Source organism: Acanthopagrus latus, chromosome 12 (assembly GCF_904848185.1).
Source record: "Acanthopagrus latus isolate v.2019 chromosome 12, fAcaLat1.1, whole genome shotgun sequence".
NCBI lineage: Eukaryota > Metazoa > Chordata > Actinopteri > Spariformes > Sparidae > Acanthopagrus > Acanthopagrus latus.
This window is the reverse complement of record NC_051050.1, coordinates 4,672,108-4,692,338: the sequence shown is the minus strand read 5'-3', so window position 1 is coordinate 4,692,338 and position 20,231 is coordinate 4,672,108. Positions and strand designations below refer to the sequence as shown.

Below are 20,231 nucleotides of genomic sequence, written 5' to 3'. Positions count from 1 at the left end.
GGCTGGGAGTCATTTAGACTGAACATTTAGAGAAAAAATGAAGAATACACTGAACTTTTATGTATTATTTTAATAACAGCACCACTGGTACAGACTGAAATTACAAGCTATAGACTGCTTTCTCGCTATTCATCCTAACTTGACAGAGCAGGAATATATTAAAAACGACTCCATTCTATGAGTGAGCATGCACAAAGCCAGAGCCCTGGAGGGAGTTCACCTGAACAGAATGGAGCCGTCATTCATTTTATTTAATTCCACCTGTTGTTTTGTCAAAATGTGTGCCTTTAAGGAAAGCTTTATTAGTTAAACCAAATTCCTGTGACAAAATGTCCACATTGATGCTTTTGAGATGTTTATGTGTGTTTTCGAGCCGCGCTGGTGCTCGGCTCTGTTGATGGCAGAGTCAGTCCGCCTCTTCCTGCACTGACTTTTCCTCTCGGAGTCAAAAGTTCAGCTTGGTCAGGGCTTCCCCTAACATTCCCATCAAATTCAGCTTTACTGTGTGTGTTAATATAAAATAAGTAGTCTCTTAGACCGGCTCCTTCACTTACAAGTAGGAAAATATCAACGTCCCGCAGGATCAGATACAGTTAGTGGGAGGAGAGCGAGAGATCAAGAGATGGATAAAAGAGGATAACAGTGTTTAAAACTTTAAGCACCCAGATCATCTCAGCCAACTGCATTAGATGACGAGAGTCACTTCCTACCTCATCGCTCCGTGTGTGTGTGTTTGTGTGTGTGTGGTGACCCGCTTTCTTACTGAGTTTGAGTGAAATCTCTTGCCATCCTTTTATGTTTGCCTACTCATTCATTTTTTATATATGTGTGTGTGTGTGATCAAGGTTTTGTCCACATGTGCAAGATCCCAGCTGTGTGTGGTACGGTGTGTTTGAGAGGGTGATGGTGTTAGAGCTGTCAGGATATCTCTCCATACAAGTTGATTGAATGTCGAGGTTGTGAACAGATCGAGTGGCGACCATGTTGAGCCACCTCAGAGCCCGCAGCAGGAGTCTGTTCCACAGCTACAAGCCCGGCAGCCGGACCCAAGCTGTCACAGAACCAGCCGACTACGTGGACCTCACCAAGATCTTTATCAAGCCATGGAGCTCCATGCAGGTCAGACACTTGATTTATTCATCTTTCATATGTTTGTCTTTTTTTTCTCACTCTCCACTTGGCAGGATTTTGTTTTTCAAATCTGAGAGTGAAAATCAAAGATTTGAATAAATGTGAACTTTAATAAGTCTAAAATCCATTCACTCATCAATAATAACAAAGAAGGCTTTTCACAAAACTCCAGCTGTTCACCTGCTACTAGTAATTAATTTCATTATTGATCATTGTTCCAGAGCCCAAGGTGACGTTCCTCACATGTCATGCATGCAGAAAGTCAAAGATATGTTACAGTGATTTCAAATGAAGACCGCAGCAGCAGACTCACATATTTGAGCAGCTGGAACCAGAGAACTTTTAACATTCTGCTTCATAGATTCTATAAACAATGAACTCAAATGTAAGATGTCGTGGATTAACTGTCAATAAACTAATCAGTTGGTAAACTGTTTGATTTAGTTTTGAAGGGCAACTCCACCGATTTTACACATTTTTTCAATTTAATCATTTTTAATGTGTCCGTAATGAGTCCAATAATATTATAGGAATGTAATGTAAGCCACAAAAGGATTACTACTACTTCACATGTACAGTAGTACTCCTCAAGACCTGTAAACACACTTTAATGTGTAGAACTAATGGAGTCACTTTAAGTAAAGAAATCAGCTGCTGTAAAAAAGAAAACCTTCCTTTCAATTTCTCATCATTTTTCTGTCATCTGTGTCTTTTTCCAAGTTTTCTTCATCCATCTTGAATATATGCATGCAATGCTGAATTCAGCATTGTAAAGACTTTGCTTTGTTTGTGAAGGATCTGTGCAGAGACATCTACGACCTGTATGCTGAGTATGAAGATGAGGAGGAGGAGGAGGATCGACTCACGGCGTCTACGTCCCAGCTGCTGCTCTCTCCAACCAAACACCTCACTCTCAACATCAACGTCGGAGGAACGGTAATTCTCCTAAACTCTCTCTCCAAAGAAAGAAACAGCTACTGTACTCCTAACACTTGTGATATCTGTTGGCAATGTGTGTTACAGCTGGAGTTAATATGGCACCTTTTATAAAAAATACTAAACATTGTCCTCATCCAGCCTTCAAGTGTGGGGATTCATTTGCAGGACTTCTTTTATATCACTCTGTGTTGATGTTTTGTAGCCTTTGAGTTACTTACTGACAGGTACCTGATCCAGCAGTTGTGATTTACATAGGTTGTGTATTATTTCCCCCCTTGGTATGTATTTTAAAGGTCCAGTGTGTAGGACTTAGTGGCATGGAGCAGTGGGGTTGCAGGTTGTAACCAAGTGAATATCCCTTGTCTATGGTAGCCACTATGAATGTGAATAAAACTTAGAAGGTGCTCTCTACAGCCAGTGTTTGTCCATTCTAGGCTACCATAGAAACGTGGCGGACCCTGTGGAAGTGGACCCACTCCCTCTATAGATATAAGATACTTATTGTGAGGTAACCAAAACACACTGGACCTTCTAAAAGTCTACTTGTGTGTTCCCATCTTCATATAAATGATGAACTGATTTCACCGTCTTCTGTTGTCCTCTCCTGCAGGTGTACCGCTTGCCCTACACGTTAGCTGCCAGGTATCCAAAGACAAGGATCGGCCGGTTGGCCACGTGCTCAGACCACAGCAGGAGGTTGGATCTGTGTGACGACTATGTTGTCCACAGCAACGAGTTCTTCTTTGACCGGGACCCTGAAGTCTTCCACAACATCTTCCACTTCTACAGGTACACGATGAAAGATAAAATGGGGTCACAGATCAACGTGGGCTCAAGTAAACACACACTCAACACCCACCTCTTCCTGTCCCCGTCCTCTTCCGTCAGAACCGGAGTGCTGTGCATTAAACACGAGCTGTGTCCCCGCAACTTCCTGGAGGAGATAAAGTACTGGGGTGTCAGGATCAAACACAGCCAACGCTGCTGCCGCATCTCCTTCGAGGAGCGGCAGGACGAGCTGACCGAGCAACTGAAAATCCAGAAACAGCTGATAGCAGAGGTGAGGCGCTGTGCATTCTGGATATGTAAGGGGGGTGCAGAGAAGCATCCACTGTACCTTAGTTCTGGAGACTTGCTGGAGACTGGCTTCAGATCTGACAGAAGAACCTCTACAGGTGTTCTGCTGAGCCACTGGAGAAGAAAACAAGATAATCCTCCATCCTCAGTGTAATAGTAAAATGTTTAATCAGTGGGGGGATTCTGTGGTTGAAATGAAAACCTTCAGACTGGTCAGCCTCCCCTCCAACAGGATAAACACAGATTAAACTATGGACGCCAATCTCATTATGTCATGTGATACAGGAATAATTCATGGCCCTCTTGGGAAAATAGAGCTGGTTTAGATGAGGAGCTGGACTGTGCTGTGTGCTGAGAGGTAAACATGAACATGCTGCGACCATCAGCATTACGCTCAGAATCACAGCACAAGTTGGAATGACTGTCTGAGCAAAGGTCAGTGATGGAGCCCTCAAGATAGTTCTCAGCCGGCCTGTTTGTGTCTGGACCAGGAGGAGAGAAGTCTGCTTGTGTTGTAGTCTATTTTGTTAATACAGACACAAAAAACCTCTACTTCTCTCACTTCCCTCCAGCAGAAGGTGTGCGCATATACTTGTGTCAAGCATGTACCTGTAGTTTTGATTATTTTTTTTGCAAACTTTGTATGCACACCAATAAAATGGAGGTGAATGTAAATGAATTTGCGGCGCTCTCTTGAAAAATATATCACTATATCATATTTCACCCTCTAGGCTCCAAAAGTAAAAAAAAAAAAAAAAAAAAATAGATTAAAAAAACAAGTGCTTTAATATAAAAATGCCAAAGAGTCACCACCTCCCAGCTTCATTGGTTCAGCAGTTTATGTTTTTTTTCATATATCTTCACCTGTGAGATTTTTGTCAGTAATCTGCGGGCTGGCTCCGAGTCTGTCTGACCTACATTATAAATCACCGCTGCGCTCCGCTGTCTTGACAGATGGGGAGCTGCAGAATAAGCTTTTCCTTGGCACAGATTTAGACAGATGTTTCCATCACAGTTTGTTGTGCCAGCGTCTTCCTGGCGTGTTTTCTTGACCTTTAATGTTTCAATCTTTAATTCAGTTTCATTTCAGCTTGTGATGTGGATATTTTCTTTTTGTGCTTGTTTTGCTCTGTCCCTATTTAAAAATGCTTTTAGATACCTTAAACTGTCATTTATTACTATATATATTCATGCATTGTATCCTTTACATTTAATGAATGTTTCATTTTGTTTCTTTTTTTTATGCTGATAAAAGCTACACTTATTTTCTCCAGGCTGTATGTTTTTTATTATTATCATTATTTCTAACCATGAAAGGTGGAGATGGAGGAGAACGAGGAGCTGTTTGACGACATGGCCCTGGGGCCGGCCCGGAGGAAGATCTGGAACCTGGTGGAGAAGCCGTTCTCATCGGTCCCTGCAAAGCTGATGGGGATCGCCTCCTCCATGTTTGTGCTGATCTCGCTGGTCGCCATGACGCTCAACACTGTGGAGGAGATGCAGTACCTGGTGTGTGTGTGTGTGTATGTGCGCGCGTGTGTGTGTCAGAGACCTAACAGTAGGTACACACTATGGTAAAGGTGACAGTATGAGTGTACATGTATGTATAACAGCTGTGATGACATGTTCCATCTGTGAGTCATTCTGTTAGGACACCATTAATTGCATATGCATTTAGGCATAAACAATAATGTAGATTTAATACTAGAATAGAAGACTTTATCCATAGCTTCATATGCTTTTGAGATAACTAAGTTCAGAATGCACCATTTATATTGAGCCAATAATGGGAAATGTGTTTGATTAGCCGTAAGGTGATAATGAAATTGTGGCTGTTAAGTAGAGCAGATGATATGAAGCCGCACTGCTTTCATTGACATAACAAGCTCAGCATCTAAACACTCCAATACAGTAGTTGGCGGTATGCACCTTTACAGTTGGTTTGTGGGCTGCAAGTAAACTCAGAGACAAACAAAAGCAAGAAGAAGGAGAATAACAAGGAGATTTTTCTCACCTGATTGCCGGTAAAGTGATTTGAATTACAGAATAGTGCTGCTTTGGCTCTGATGCAGCATCCTCTCTCTGACACAAGTCATCATCACTGAATAATCTGAATCTGCAAAGTAACTGGTAACTGGTAACTAGTACTGGAAGTACCAAAGTACAACTCCCCGAAATAGTATTTAAGTACAGTATTTGGGGGAATTGTTGTTAGTTACATTCCATCACTGGTCGTTCAAAAGATTTTTATTTGTAAAAATCCAAATGTAAATGAACAAATAGTTTACTTGATTACTTATAATCAGTGTTTACATCTGCCTGGATATTATAATATATCGATCAGTCCCTACTCTTACTGGTATCAGCCATGAGTAGTGTGTCATCATCAGCAATCATATCAGCTGAAAAAACCACCTGCAAAATGTGCAAAAACACTGAGAGAAGAGAAGAAGTGATGTCAGAGCAACAGTCAATATTCCAACAGATCAGTCCTCGCCCAAAACACATATAATACTTCCTAGTCATTTTTTTTATGTTACAGTTGTTGGAAAGGAAGCAAGTGTGTCATTTGTATAGATATGAAGCACAGGGTCAGTGTATTTGAACTCAAATCTCAGTTTAACACAATTTCTCCAAACTCCTGACCATCCAAGCTCACCTGGAGAAGAAGCTCATTAATCAAACATTTAACGACATGGCATAAACCTTTATCCCATCATTTCCTCTCCCAGACGCCGTCGGGCCAGCTCAGCGGCAGATCCTACGGCGAGCACGTGGAGTCAATCTGCATCACCTTCTTCACCCTGGAGTACCTGCTGCGCCTGATGTCCACCCCCGACCTCAAGCGGTTTGGAAGCAGCGTGCTGAACACCGTCGACCTGGTGGCCATCCTGCCGCACTACCTGCAGACGCTCCTGGAGTACTTCTCGGCCGAGGACGTGCAGCTGCACTCGGGGGACATCGAGACGGTGGGACGCGTGGGAAAGGTGAGAGGGGGCTGGAGGGACAGCTGATGATGATGATGATGATGATGACATCATTCATATTTACTGGTCTCACTCATTGGTTCTTCTTCTGTGGTTTCTCTTGCCCGTAGCTGGGTCAGGTTCTGAGGATCATGCGTCTGATGAGAATCTTCAGGATCTTGAAGCTGGCCCGTCACTCGACAGGCCTCAGAGCCTTCGGCTTCACACTGAGGCAGTGTTACCAGCAGGTCTGACTGCGTCTGACTCGAAAAGATCTATAATAATGATAATAATAATAACTTTCTACTTGTTTTCTTGTATTTTCACACTGTTTGGACCCTAATGGACCAATGAATTAGTCATGAGCAGAACATAGCAGCCAGAGGGAGAAAATCCCAACTAAACTGTGTGTGTGTGTGTGTGTGTGTGTGTGTGTGCAGGTGGGCTGTCTGCTGCTCTTCATCGGTATGGGCATCTTCATGTTTTCAGCCATGGTGTACACTGTGGAGCACGACGTGTACAACACCAACTTCACCTCCATGCCGAACGCGTGGTGGTGGGCCGCCGTGAGTCGACCCAACACACAAACACGTACACACCAACATTCAAACAAACACTCTACAATCTATGTCCTCCACCCGCCCTCCTACATACTGTGTAAAAATCCCTCTGATGCAGCTGCGCCCGTCAGGCAGTGTTCATAAGAAGAAGTTGAACTTTTTGACGACAGCGAGCTTTGGCACATAAACTTTGCCGTTGCCCCTGAGCCAGGGAGTTTCTCCAAAATACAGCAGCCAGTACGCTGTGATGTGAGCAGCGTCAGTCACATAATTATCACTTGAGTTTTGCTGGAGGGTTAAAAAGTGAATCCACAGAGAGGGCCAAACCAACAGCCAATATCCTCATCATGAAGTTAGGATTTTGTGCAATATGAATGTAACTACACATAGGAGCAAGTCAAGGAGCTCACGCTACGGTTAATGTGGTGAACACAGCAGAATCAGGTGAAGGGAATCGCGCAAAATTGCAAAAGCTCCATTAATCTGAATTCAGGATGTATGCTGGATGTAAAGAGTAGTCATGACGCACACAGATGTGAAGTTCATCGGGCTCTATGTAACAATTTGTAGTGATGTACGTGTGTTAATCCATTTTTTTTTTTTATTGCCCATATGTGAGTGGATTGTAACAAGACATGTACACTGAGACCTCCCCCGTCTCTCTGGCTTGCCTGTACGAGTTTGAGAAGCGTTTGTTGCTTAGTGCTGCTGGTCTGTGGATTTCTCTGTGAAGGTCAGATTTTCCACGACAGTCCATATGATGTGACTATATAGAGGTTGGTCAAGTGCTTTGTCTCAGTGCGTCTCTCGGATCCTCTAACAGAGAGCAACAGTAGTTATCTTTAGTTTAGAAATAGTTTAATAACTAATGGCCAGAACGAAGCAGATGTTCCACAGAGACCATTTAAAGGGACACTATGTAGTTTTTGAGAAGAAATGTGCCGTTCTCGGAGGAAAATAAGGTGCCCAGAGTACTGTTTGAAGCTGGAAAGGTGGCAGGGTCCGCCACATTTAAACAAAGTAAAACAGTATGGAGTTGTGTTGTCCTTTTGAGATCAGTTTGTTTATTCAGTTTATGCAGTCATGAAAACAAATTGAGTTTATTGAGTTTGTTTTAGTCATAAATTGAGTCATGAAGATCTTTCTCTTCATTAATAAAATGTCTTTCCCCAAACCCACACACAGTGCTCCTTTAAAAGCAAGTTTATGCGACAGCTTGTGTAGCCGCATTTGGGACGGCGTCCTCTGCTGTAAGGAAGACCGTCTGGATGCTTCCCATAGAGAAGCTTATAAAAAGCTGATTAGGAGCAGTGCACAGCTGCTTCCTTAAACATTTCAGCAGGACGCATCTGGAACTGTCCCTCCTCCACCCGGGGAGAGACCCGAACTATACGTGTAATGTCACAGTGTTTAATCCTCTAATATATCAACCTGTTCTTCACAGTAAAAACATCGCAAAAGTTGTTATTATCTGATTAATTTAATATTATCAAATAGAGCCAACTTGAGCCAAGATTTTGGTTTTATTATAAAGCAATGGACCATAGCAAAAAATATATTAATATTATATTAAGTTATATTAATACTCGTGGTACTGGTTACACTCGTAACTAGGATGGCACTCAAATAGAGCGCATACCTCAGTTGCCTTTTTTTTTCTTTTTTTTTGTTGCCTTTTTACTTGTCTTTTTGTTTAAATCCACATCTCTGTTTGGATCCACATCAGATTCTACTCACTCACAGATAAAGGCTGCTGAAATATGCCTCAATCATCCTCTTGACTGAGGTAATAACAACGTGGTTTTACAGTCCACATGTTTGAGTGCATGTGTATAAAATGAGAAAGACACCGAACCACATGAATGGACAAAATAAAACATGAAAGAGACTAACAGGTGTTGGGGTTTGCTGTTGAGGACACCTCTGATGATGGCCACCCGTAACAGTGAGCGCTGCAGCTGACACAGACTGGGTGGAGGGTCACCCTGTGTGGTTCCACACCATGTTACAATTATACAGTCTGCCCCGGGCCGCCTGTGGTGTCAACTCGTTGCAGGTCCAGACCCTTTGAAAACTGCCCCCCCCCACCCACCAGTCCTCGTGGGGCTTGTTCTGTGGGAAAGCTATGTGTATTAATTTTGTCTCAATCAGGGTGACCTAGTCCTGTGTGTCCTTTAGCCAGCTGCTGAGCCAGAGGTGCAGTCTTATCCCCACCCCTGGATGTGTGAGTGAAAAGAGTGAGGCGGAGAGGATGGCAAATAAATAAATAAAGATAAAGGAAAGATCAAGGTCAGGGGGGGAAGGGGGGAAAGTATTAATAATAAATGCAGGAGAAGAAGAAGGAGAATGTGTGGATGTATGAGAGGTTATCTGAGGAGAGGAGGGAAGATGAAAAGATAAAGAATAATGATAATAAAAGCAGGTTATTTATGAGTTTCTGTGAATGTGTGAAATGCAGTGTAGTCAGTGTCCAAGAAAAATATATATGAGTTATTTATTGACAAAAAGAGAGACTGGTTAGTAAGCTAGTGAATAAGTCATAACTGTATCAATGATACAGTTAAAGGTGCAGTCTGTAAAAATCAGAACCAGTCCAATTAATACTCAAACAGAAGGGCAGCATATCACAACAGTAACCGCTAACTGTAGATGATGTTTGATAGTTAGCACGATTAGCCGTGCCTCTAGTGGTCAGACTGGGAGCTTTATGCCACCAGCAGCACAGGAATGTTGGGGCTATTGCTAGCTAGTTAGCATGCTAATATCAATAGATGTCTTTAGCATAAAACTACTACAGTGAATTATTTGCACTCTATAACTGTAGTTAATTTTGGAATGCTTTCAACATAAATTCTTACATCGTGCGCTTTTAAGAACATTAACACAATATCAAAAAGGTCATTCACTATAATAATAGCCAAACAATTAGTTTATTATGCGACAGGTGGTGGCACTAACTGTGGTAACAAATATATCAGTTTCCTGTGACTACTTCACAATAAAAGTCACCCTGTGTATCTCTCATAGCACTGAAGGAGAGCAGAGTGGCAGACTCCGCCACTAGCACTGAAAACTACTTGTCAATTGTAGAATGTAAACACACTGAAAGTCTATTGCTGAAAAAAGAATCTCACTTTCATTTAACGGTTTCTCCTCATCCGTCAGGTGAGCATATCGACGGTGGGCTACGGCGACATGTTACCCGAGACCAACCTGGGCCGGATCTTCGCCTTCGCCTGCATCTCCTTCGGCGTCATCCTCAACGGCATGCCCATCTCCATCCTCTACAACAAGTTCTCCGACTACTACACCAAGCTCAAGGCCCACGAGTACACTGCCGTCACCAGGGCCCGTGGGAAGGTGCAATTTGCCAGGAGGGCAGCAAAGAAGTTGGCTGAGTGCTGCGAGGACGCCATTCAGCCCAGGATGGACCGCCTGCAGTGAGCAAAGTCGTCGTTTTCTTCCTTCTACAGTAAGCTTAGTTTGGAGTGGCAATCAAGGACAGCAGACTGCCAGTTTATGGAGGGTCTGAACTGGAAATGAACCAGTGACATTCAGGCCAGTATACCATTAAGACCCCACGACTGTGGGACTCATGGCAGACACCATCAGCACTGACCTCTACTCTTCCTCCATCCATTAGCCTGGAAAGCTCACAAGTAATCCAGGATTCAGGAGCGAACGACAACAGGACAGAAATAATCAGAAGGATGGAGAGCCGACATCTGGGCGATGGATATCAGACTGTTTATCTGCCACACGTCTCTGTCTCTAATAATAAACCTATGTCTCTTTATCTTGCCATCATTAGTGTGTGTGTGTGTGTGTGTGTGTGTGTGACATGGAGTCATCATAATATAAAGTACAGGACATGTTTATCATTGAATCCTCAGGCTGAACTGACTGACTCCGAAGCTTTTAGCTGTGGAGCTCTGCTCAATAGACAGCATTCTGTTCATCAGTAAAAGCATATTTAAAGATATGCTTAAAAAGTGAGTTACAATGAAGTACTAATTATAATCTTTATTTTGAAAACACATTTTCTTTTAAGTTGATACAATTATCACTCACATGGTACAAAATCTGATAAACAATCCAAAACCAGATGATGATGAGGATGACACAAACAAACAGCACTGTGCTGGTAAAACCTTTACTGTGTGTGTCCATCCAGATTGTTTTGTCCTGGTTGTAAGCTGTCAATTTCTGATTTGTATTAAGAAACAGGTACACTGTTCCTGTAAAACATACACTGCCGGTGAAATTACAAATTTTAATTTCAATTGTGCTGTGAGCACCAAAATGAAATTCCATTCACCTCTGGCAGAAACCACAAAGAACCAAAACTATCTGCATGGATGGATCCACAAGAGGACGGCAGAGACCCAGTCCAGCTCTTCAATCTGTAAATTCTCGATAGTTTTCAACATTGTATTTACCTCAACTGCAAATGGAACCAGAACTTCTCAAATGTTCTTTTATACTTTAGTAAGACCAGTTGGCTGCTCTGAGTTAATAAACTGAACATTTGCACTTTCTTCATCCTGCATTAAGCCCGGTCATTGAAACGAAACACTTGCTGCAGACGCATCACTTTAAAAGCCTTCAGACACTTGAAGGGTGTAGGACTTCTTTTCTCAAGTAGGCTTTAAATGTGAAAGAAATGCTGAGGGTCATTGTCAGTGTTTTAACAGTGATTGTAAATAAATGAAAGAAGTGACTGGAAAGAACAGAGAATTTGTATTTAAATTAAAAAAAAAACTCTTTTACTGATGCAATGAGTACGACAGAAGCATTTGGAGATTTACATTATGTGTTGTACAAACTTTCAAATGAATGCCTACACACAAGGAGCATCTTCGTGTTGAACCAGTTTTCTCGCAGCATCACTTCGTCCTCCGAACACTTCCATTATTCCATCAGGGACTGAAATGAAGCATCAGTGTTCCAGGTTGTGTGCACTTCCTGAAAACATTCCCATTTGCAGCTAGACAAAACTCGCAGTCTGCAGCACAGAAGTGGTGCTTTCAACATCACCAGTTCATTTAGAATAGAAAAAGTCTATTTGTTCAGATTCTCCAGCAGGATTTCTGCTCCTTTGTTGTTGCTGATGCTGCTGAGCTCTGATTTGATGGACTCGAGCGCTGCCTTCACCTCCGCAGCCACGGACTTGTCACAGCTGTTCAGGAGGCTGCACACACAAACACAGGCAACGGATTTAAGGGGCGGTGACGTCATGTAAACATGTTTATTACCTACAGTCTTCGAGTAATGAAAAAGGTTTATACCCTGTGATGTCATTGCTTAGGGTCAAGTCACCCTCACACTGGACTGTTTTTATGTTATGAATGTGACATTTATATACATACAGATACAAAACCTTGACAGATAAAAAGAAAATGTAATCTTGTGTTTTAGGTGAATTGACCCTTTAACTAATTGCACCGTCTCTTCAAACCACATTATCTTATGTGTGTGTGTGTGTGTGTGTGTGTGCACTGACCAGCAGAGCACCATAGCTCCTCTGTTGACTCTGATCCAGCTCTTCAGTTTGTCCGTCCCCACTGTGTCCACCAGTATCCTGCTGAAGCGCTCTGAGGGGCGAGCGAGGCAGACATCAGCAGGGAGAGGGAGAGGGATACGGAGAAAAGGCTGATGTTAGAGTTCCGTCATCTTAAAAGCTTCCTGCTACCAATGTTAAAATCTACTCAACAAGCTCAAAAGCTCCTGCATGTGTGTGTCTTTTTACCTTCCTTGCCAGCCTCTTCCAGCGTCAGGTCCTGCTCGATGAGCCATTTCAGCACCAGGTGTCCTGCAGGATGCTCGGCCATGTGAAGCTGCAGTAACAAGTAGAGCGAAGAGTGAAGAACAGCAGGAGACGACAAACCATCTCTTGTTTTCTTGATAAATGACTGACGAAAATCTACAGCCATGGTAGTAGTGAATTTAAGATAAATGCTAACATTATCATGCTAACATGCTCACAAGTTTAGCATATAATGTTTACATATTCTCCATGCTAGTCTAGCTTATTAGCATATTAAAAATCTGCTAATCAGCACCTTTACACAAAGTTGTTTCTGTGCAGAGTTGGAAACGTCTTGATACATTTACTTCTGCTGTGTAGTTCCATTTTTACTGTGACTTTACATTAATCAGCAATGAAACCAGTCACACATGACAAACACATGAAACAGTTCACCCCACCTGTCCGCCGGTCCCTCCTGGCACTAGTTCCTGATTGGCTAACTTAGCCACGGCCGTCATGGCGGGCCGCAGGTCCCCGCAGGCTGACGCCAGGATGTCACTGACGGTGACGCTGGTCGCCTTGTCCGTCACCATGGTGTCAGCATGGTCCCGCAGATGTTCCAGCAGTGGGGGGGAGACGACTTCCAGCAGCTCCTTCCTCCGAAGCTTCATGTCCTTTTTACTGAGGAGAGGAAGAAGGAGGCGATGTCACCGTGGTCCCTTTCTGATGATGTTTGTTTTTCACTTAACTTTCTAAGAAAAATCAACTTAAAAAGACTTGATAACATAACTTCTATTTAACATTTTGTGGCTTGATAATTTTCCTGCCAAAAAACCGTAACTATGGATCTTTTGTCTAATAGGTCCATCAACACATGTTGTTGTTACCTGTGTGTGTTTTTGTCTCCTTGCTCCAGCACCTTGATGATCTCCGGCAGCAGGTGAGCAGGGTCTCTGGGGCTCAGCAGGTACAGCAAAACCTTCTTGCCATATTTGTTACTGATGACCTCCTCCAGAGACGACAAGATCTCCTGAACAGGTGGGAGTCAGGCGAGACCAGAGTTTAACACAGTGACTTCAACCTTTCACGCATCTTCAAAATGATGATTGTCCCCTGACATCTTTACATTTTTACTCCAGATCATACTCATTTTTACTCTTTGAGTCTCACTGAATATTTCTGAACCGCATTGACATCTGACTCACTGAGAGCACGGCCTGTTTGACCAGCTTGGTGTCGTCCACGCAGTCGAATATGGCCAGAAGAACCAGGTGACCAAACTCCCCCTGTAGACATTCACACAGTTTAGAAAAAACTTGATACAAAATGAGGAGTTCAGGTTGACGACTGAAGTCTGATGAGCAGGCTGATGTAAAGACCAACAAGTCCAGGCTGCTTTGACTCTTTGACTCTTTCAAAATCCCTGGTAAACATTCACCCTCGGGTCAGTGCTTTCCACCTCCTAAATAATCCACATTCATATTCTGATCTAAAATCAGAGCTAATTAGGAAAAGCTTGTTTTAGCAGATGAATGAATGAAGCTGCACTGAGAACTCACCGTGGCAAACTTCACCATGTACGTCTTCATAGTTTTGATAATGACTTTTCTGTCCTGAAACATGAAAAAGAAAAAAAGGTCAAAACAAAGACAGTGTGCACCTGACTTTATTTCAATTGAACACTTTACATGCTGCCATCGAAAGACTAAATGTCTGGACTTAATAATAAAGTATTTCTGATTAATACAGAGTCATCTACATGAAGCTTGTTAGGGATTACCAGGAGGAGGATAAAGAGGAGCCAAACAGACAACAGGATGTCAGGTCAAGGAGCTTTTTTGCATTCTGGGGGGTGCTCGCCCAATTTTAGGATAGATCTTCTCGTTAACATTCATTTTGCTTACAGCGACTTGAGTCCACAGCAAACACAATTTGCTTTCTGTGTGTGTTTGTGTGCTCACCTTGGCCGTCCCGTGCCACAGACAGTGCATCGCCACTCTTGCGCCGTCGTGTGTGTGAGCCATGTAGACGACCGACTCTCTGATGGACTCGATCATCTCCTGCTCACATCACAACAAACACCAACCAAAGAGAAGAAACATGTTACAGTCAGCACTAAAGTAACTTGTCTATTTTGCTTTTATGAAGCTCTTATATCATAGTTCAGTTCTATTTTCTTGTATGTTTTATTTCACATCATACTGCACCACTGTTACGAGCACTACTAGAGGAATGCACTGCTGCATAGTGATTATACAACACTGTGTGAGGAGTCAGGGAGCTGCTCACCGTTCTCTGTTTGTCAGGTGCATACTGGAAGAAGTCCAGGAAGACTTTGTGGACCAGAGAGTGTTTGATTACTTGTTCTCTGAAAGACAATAATGAAAACAAAACTGAGTGGAAAAATACATTTTATATGAATTCAAAATACATTAAATCAGATAAGGAAAAGGTGGAATAACAGAGAAGTGACTAAAAAGAAAATAAAACTGCTAACATAGATTTTCATATTTTTGTCCTTGAACTTACAAACCAAGCTTTGCGGCTGATACAACTGGAAAAAAAATCCATTTAACTCAACTCATTAAAAATCTGACCAGATTCAATAGCAGCCTCCAAGGAAGTTTCAAAAATGTACTGACCTTCAAGCAAATGTTAATATTCCCATCACTAAAAACATACTGGATCACATTAAAGATCACAAGCTCAGGCTGATACTCAGTTTTTGTGTCTACTACAAAGTGTTTACATCATCTAATGTTCAGAACACACATTCTATTTTCTCTGTCTATTGATGCAGCAGTGGTATTCACTGCCCCCGAAAAGCCCAGAATTCTCTGATTGGTCAGCTCACACAGGCCAGAGCAGCTACCGCCCACCGTGGGCGGGGCTGAGGGAGGTGACTGAAGTCCTGACGGCTTGTTTAACTGAACAGTTTCTGAATACGGCTGTGTGCATTTCTCTCTGGATTGAGTGTTTCAATAGAACCGCAGTTTATGCAGCAGCTAATCCAAAAGACTTGGAGCTGTCACTTTCTACCATATGGGACTTTTTTTAATCTAATCTTCATCTTTGGGAATTTCACTTCATTACCAGTGCTAGTTTAGTTGCAATGAACATGGTACTTTTTATCTCTATTTTTTCGTTTCTATTCTTTTTTTCTTTAATCTGATGTATGGCTGCAGATTGCCATTATTTTTCTGATTAAATTAATAATCATAAAAAGTCAGCAAAAATTGAGAAATGCCAATTGGTGATCCAACTAACTCAATTTTGTATTGTTAATTATTGTTAATTCAATTATTTTAACCTTGTCGAGTGCTTTATTTTAGTATGTTCAGCTGCTCACACTTCAATTCTCATCTGCATGTGAATGTTTGTCTTAGCTTTTCTCCTCTTACTTCTGGGCCATGGGTGTGAGAATCTGCTTCATCTCATCGATGATGTTGTTCAGCTTGTCCGGGTTTCCCTCGATCACTTTCTCGATGGTGTTACACACTGTCGACTGCACACACAGGCACAGAAATGTTCAGAACCAATAATATTTCACGCACACATCCATAATTAATCCAATACTAGAAGGGAAATAACGTAATGGCGTATAATAATTGCATGCAGGTGTGTGTGTGTGTGCGCACCTTGCACAATGTGAATGTGTTCCCGTACAGCTCCTCAGTGAGCATGAGTCTCTGTGCGAGCACGGCTTTGTCATTATAGGCGTACTCGATGATGGAGGAGGCGGCGGCGTGGCGAAGCATCGGCCGCACGTGACCTTTAAAAGTTTGCACCACAGCTGCCAACAGCTCCTTGTTCCTGTGGAGGAAATAAACAGGACTCAGCACACATGCACACACACTACTGGAACAAAATCTTTATACTCAAACAGGACCACATGGAAGCTCGACAAAAACTGAGCGCTGGATTAGTGTTATGTCTGTGGTTTATATCTGTTGATGTTTGCATGTATTATGCTCAGCGGACTCACCCGTACATCAGCAGTTTCTTCACAATGTGTTTGCCGTACTGCGACTTACACAAACCAATGACATCATCTGTGGGAGACAGCAAAGCACTGACGGTTAATTAGCTGCTCTACTGTACACAACACTTTTACCACACACTCGGGCCACAGACGATCAGCAGGCAGCACCTGTAAAAAGCTCAAAGCTTATATAAACCCTTGGCTCTTACAGGATTTCTGGATGCTTAAAGATAATTCAGCAGTGTCACCTAACAGGCAAGTTTCCTTCTCAGGATAATGAACTTTTCTAGCATCACAGAGAGATACAGTAACCAACATTTACAAAGGCAGCAGACGAAGAAGCAAAACATGTCTGCTCACCTTTCAGCTCCTCAAACACTTCCTGTCTCTGTTCATGGCTGCCGAACTGGATGAAACACTGCAGCACTCGGACTGAGTCATGAGCAAACGCCATCTGGAGGCAGGAGACAGTCAGTGAGCAAAATATATGGATCTCAGTTTTCCTAGAGATCTTTCACCTGCGAATGGGATTCTGAGTTATGTTTGCAATACACAGTCAGAGAGAGACTCACCTGTTTGACCTTCCCACGGATGAGATCATGAAGATCCTTCATCAGTTTCTTCTTCATGTCACTGTCGCACTTCTTTCTGTTGACACACACATGCAATCATCTGTCAATGAGCAAGCAGCAGCTTTTAGTGGGCCTTAATTTATGTGATACATAATGGATATGTAGTTCCACAAAGTTTTGCTTTATTTTTAGGTAAAAAGGTAATAAAAATAAAAAAGGCATGATGAAGGCCGACCAGAGTGCGAGTGTGAGTGCGAGTGCGAGTGTGAGTGTGTGTGTGTGTGTGTGTGTGTGTGTGTACCTCCTGAGGTCTCCCCACACTTGTTTGGCCTGACAGATGATCTGGAACATGTCCTTCCTCTCCGCCAGCTGCCTGGTCTTCTTCAGCTCCTTCTTCTTCTGCTGCCTGTTCTGTGTTAGCTCCTCCTTTGTCAGCTCCTTCTTCGACTTAAACTCACCTTTCTTCATCTTCTTAGCTGCTGGACCTGACCACACACACAGAATAATCATCAAGAAAAAGATTAAGGGTGATTTGTGCAATGGCCAGAGTGGACCAAGGTAAAGAGCTTACAGCTATAATGGTGACTCCATCTCATTTGTTTGAAATGCTTTACTACAACCAAGATGCTTTCAGAGATCAGACAATGTACATAACGCTGCTGAGAGAATGTGTTTCTGTATATTTTATTTTTAAAATATATTCAATATTCTGACTTCTGACAGGGTTGTCATGCTACTACAGGCATGTGGCCAGAGTTTCATCTCATCAAAAAGTCAAAGACTCCACACAGACAGTGAGTCGTGGTGGCTGAATAGGTGAAGAACAGACTTGGGTTCATGTCCAGCATGTAACCTACAGTTATGTTGTCTTATTTTAAGTCACAGTTGACTTATTATTTTAATTTTCAGTTGCAGTTTGGTTATATGTGAATACATGGTGTGGGTCATAATTGACTCTTTCACAGCGTTTGACAGGATAACTTCTCCCATCTGCCTATTTTTCAAGTCTTTTTCGCGAGGCACATAGCTATGATATTCAAAAAAACATGACTGGCTTAGTGCTGGGCGGTATACCGATTTTTGTTATGATATGAATATACCGCCATACTGGTATATTTGATTACACAACATTCGGAGCGACAGTGTTTCAGACCAGACTCTTTTCAATGTTGCGCTTCTAAGCAGGCATGAACTCAGTTCTAAACTCCAATGGGGTGCAATGTAAGGCTCTAATTTTGAAGACAAATTCGACCTGCTTCCTGTTAGCTGTCGGTTACTTGAGGCAGCTAATGTGAGGCGTTCTGCTGCACGCTTCCTTTAATAACGGGGGTTTAACATTGGCATATGTTTGACTGAGGAGGCGAGAACATGGGCCATGGGTCTATAATTAAATGAATCTATCAAGTGTTGCCACATTTCTTCTGATGCATATGTTGCACGTCACTGTTCACGCCCAACTTCATGCTTCATGTCACATCATGTGTTTATGCCTACCCCAGTGGCGGCTTTTTGGGAAAGAAGGAATATTAAACCTCCCTTTTAGATAGACAGAGCGGCAGAGGGCAGCCTTGCAGCAAATGTTCCACCTTTTCTATTTTAAAGGGGCCAGTGATTCCTCTCTCAACCAGTAGAAAATGCTGTGAACACCTGATTATGCATGAAAAAGAAATACCGTCACACACCGTGAAACTGTTAGAATTTTGAAAAATACCGTGATATACATTTTTGGTCATACCGCCCAGCACTAGTTTGGCTAGTTGCAATGATAATCCTGGAGCAACATTACCTGTGCTGCAGGAACAACACCAACATGGCAATATGAGATCATTGTGAATACAGTGCATGTTTGCAACCTGTAAAATGTCCCTTTTGTTCAAATGTGTTTTACAGTGTATAACATTTATATCATCTATATTCAATGTATTGTGCATATCATTACTGTTCTTGGCAACTTAGATTACTAGCTGTGTAGTACTGTTACTTGGAAGTTAATGTCATGTGACATTTGGCAGTAGCTAAAGACGGCGAGAGTGAAAACACTGACCGGTCAGTATTCAGCAGTGATGAGACGTAAACACTAAAACATGGCAGACTGCATTGTAATGTCGCAGATGTTTTCTCACCTTCTCCCTCTCCTCCCTTTTTCCCCTTAAAAGGAAGTTTCCTCTTCTGCTGCACGTTTCCGGCTTTGGACACCACAAATTTGTTTTGCTTCTTGCCGGCATCTCCACCCTTCCCTGGTCTGCTCTTCTTCTCTGTGTTGTTGTATGGTTTGAAGGGCTTTTTACCACCCGGCTTGTTGCCTGGTTTTCCTCCAAATTTGGTCCCTATGGAATCTGAGCAGAGAGAAGGAGAAAGAGAGACAAGCCAATGACAAACCTGGTTGAACGTGATGGTGTACATTTATGCTGGTTGATGTTAACCATAGCTCACCTTTTCCTTTCGGTGTAAACTTCTTTCCACCTTTAGGAGAAAAGGGTTTTTTGGATTTAGCCTCCATTCTACGGTGGTTCCCAGAGAGACGTGGAGACACAGACACAAACAGAGACACAGAGTAATTAGGAAATTGGTTTTCAATAATGTATACATACACACATATACATACATATATAATGACTGGTGACTGGCTGAGCAGTACGTACGTCTACCTAAGTTGAAAGTCTCTGTAGGAATACTTCTCAGTAGTGAACTGCTGTAAGTATCTCTATTTGATTTATATACAACACTTGGAGGAAACTTTCCTGTCAGACTGAAATGTTGGTATGAAGGGAGCTACGGCTAACTTCTACTAGCTAAGAGGGAAAAAAAAAACCAACTAAAGACGCTCTGGGAAAAAAACAAACATATTATTCCATTACTACTTACACTTTTTATACTTGAGCACATTTACTGATAGAAAGCTACTTAATTCCCCATTTGAATGCAGCATATTAACTTAAATTGGATTAGTTTCAGATCGTGTTGTCGTTACTTTTACTTTATTAGAACGATTGGTCATTTTATCAGAAGCTAGTTAGCGTTCGCTCACAGCATTAACATTCAGACATTTCATGTTATCACAATGTCGGTGACGCCAAGCGCTTCTGTCCTTTATCTCGCGAACAATAACAAGATATATGACATTTCTACTGGTGTAACTTACATTTCAGATGTGCACACACGCTGTCCCTGCTCGGTCCCATGCGTTCTGTAACCAACACGATTTACGGTACCAAGCGTCCAATCAGACGGAACCGTCGCTGCCGTAAAACGTAC

The 20,231-nt window shown here is 42.4% G+C and overlaps 2 protein-coding genes across 2 annotated transcripts; one reads left to right on the top strand and one right to left on the bottom strand.

The window, feature by feature from the left end:
- The first annotated feature begins 981 nt into the window (after nt 1–981).
- kcnv2a (potassium channel, subfamily V, member 2a) lies at nt 982–10,469 on the top strand. The gene is made up of 9 exons (XM_037117680.1): nt 982–1,119; nt 1,927–2,067; nt 2,681–2,859; nt 2,959–3,130; nt 4,465–4,656; nt 5,880–6,134; nt 6,245–6,361; nt 6,554–6,679; nt 9,839–10,469. The coding sequence occupies exons 1-9, from the start codon at nt 982–984 to the stop codon at nt 10,115–10,117; spliced, it is 1,599 nt and encodes a 532-aa protein (XP_036973575.1). The 3' UTR covers nt 10,118–10,469.
- Nucleotides 10,470–10,681: 212 nt separating this feature from the next.
- Nucleotides 10,682–20,204, bottom strand: pum3 (pumilio RNA-binding family member 3). The gene is made up of 18 exons (XM_037116538.1): nt 20,119–20,204; nt 19,410–19,477; nt 19,100–19,312; nt 17,278–17,461; nt 16,977–17,052; nt 16,765–16,858; nt 16,408–16,474; nt 16,061–16,235; nt 15,824–15,927; nt 14,712–14,790; nt 14,384–14,482; nt 13,982–14,035; nt 13,628–13,708; nt 13,310–13,452; nt 12,881–13,103; nt 12,423–12,510; nt 12,177–12,267; nt 10,682–11,864 (listed from the first exon to the last, which is right to left on the bottom strand). The coding sequence occupies exons 2-18, from the start codon at nt 19,474–19,476 to the stop codon at nt 11,735–11,737; spliced, it is 1,968 nt and encodes a 655-aa protein (XP_036972433.1). The 5' UTR covers nt 19,477; nt 20,119–20,204; the 3' UTR covers nt 10,682–11,734.
- Nucleotides 20,205–20,231: the final 27 nt, after the last annotated feature.

Bases quoted from the DNA above. Each gene is read 5' to 3' on its own strand.
- kcnv2a (XM_037117680.1), top strand. From the start codon at position 982: ATGTTGAGCCACCTCAGAGCCCGCAGCAGGAGTCTGTTCCACAGCTAC. The intron at 4,657-5,879 runs GTGTGTGTGTGT...TTCCTCTCCCAG, and splicing joins TGGAGGAGATGCAGTACCTG to ACGCCGTCGGGCCAGCTCAG. The intron at 6,362-6,553 runs GTCTGACTGCGT...GTGTGTGTGCAG, and splicing joins TGAGGCAGTGTTACCAGCAG to GTGGGCTGTCTGCTGCTCTT.
- pum3 (XM_037116538.1), bottom strand. From the start codon at position 19,476: ATGGAGGCTAAATCCAAAAAACCCTTTTCTCCTAAAGGTGGAAAGAAG. The intron at 16,475-16,764 runs GTGAGCAGACAT...TGTCTCCCACAG, and splicing joins AGTGTTTGAGGAGCTGAAAG to ATGATGTCATTGGTTTGTGT. The intron at 14,036-14,383 runs GTGAGCACACAA...TTCATGTTTCAG, and splicing joins TGTGGCACGGGACGGCCAAG to GACAGAAAAGTCATTATCAA.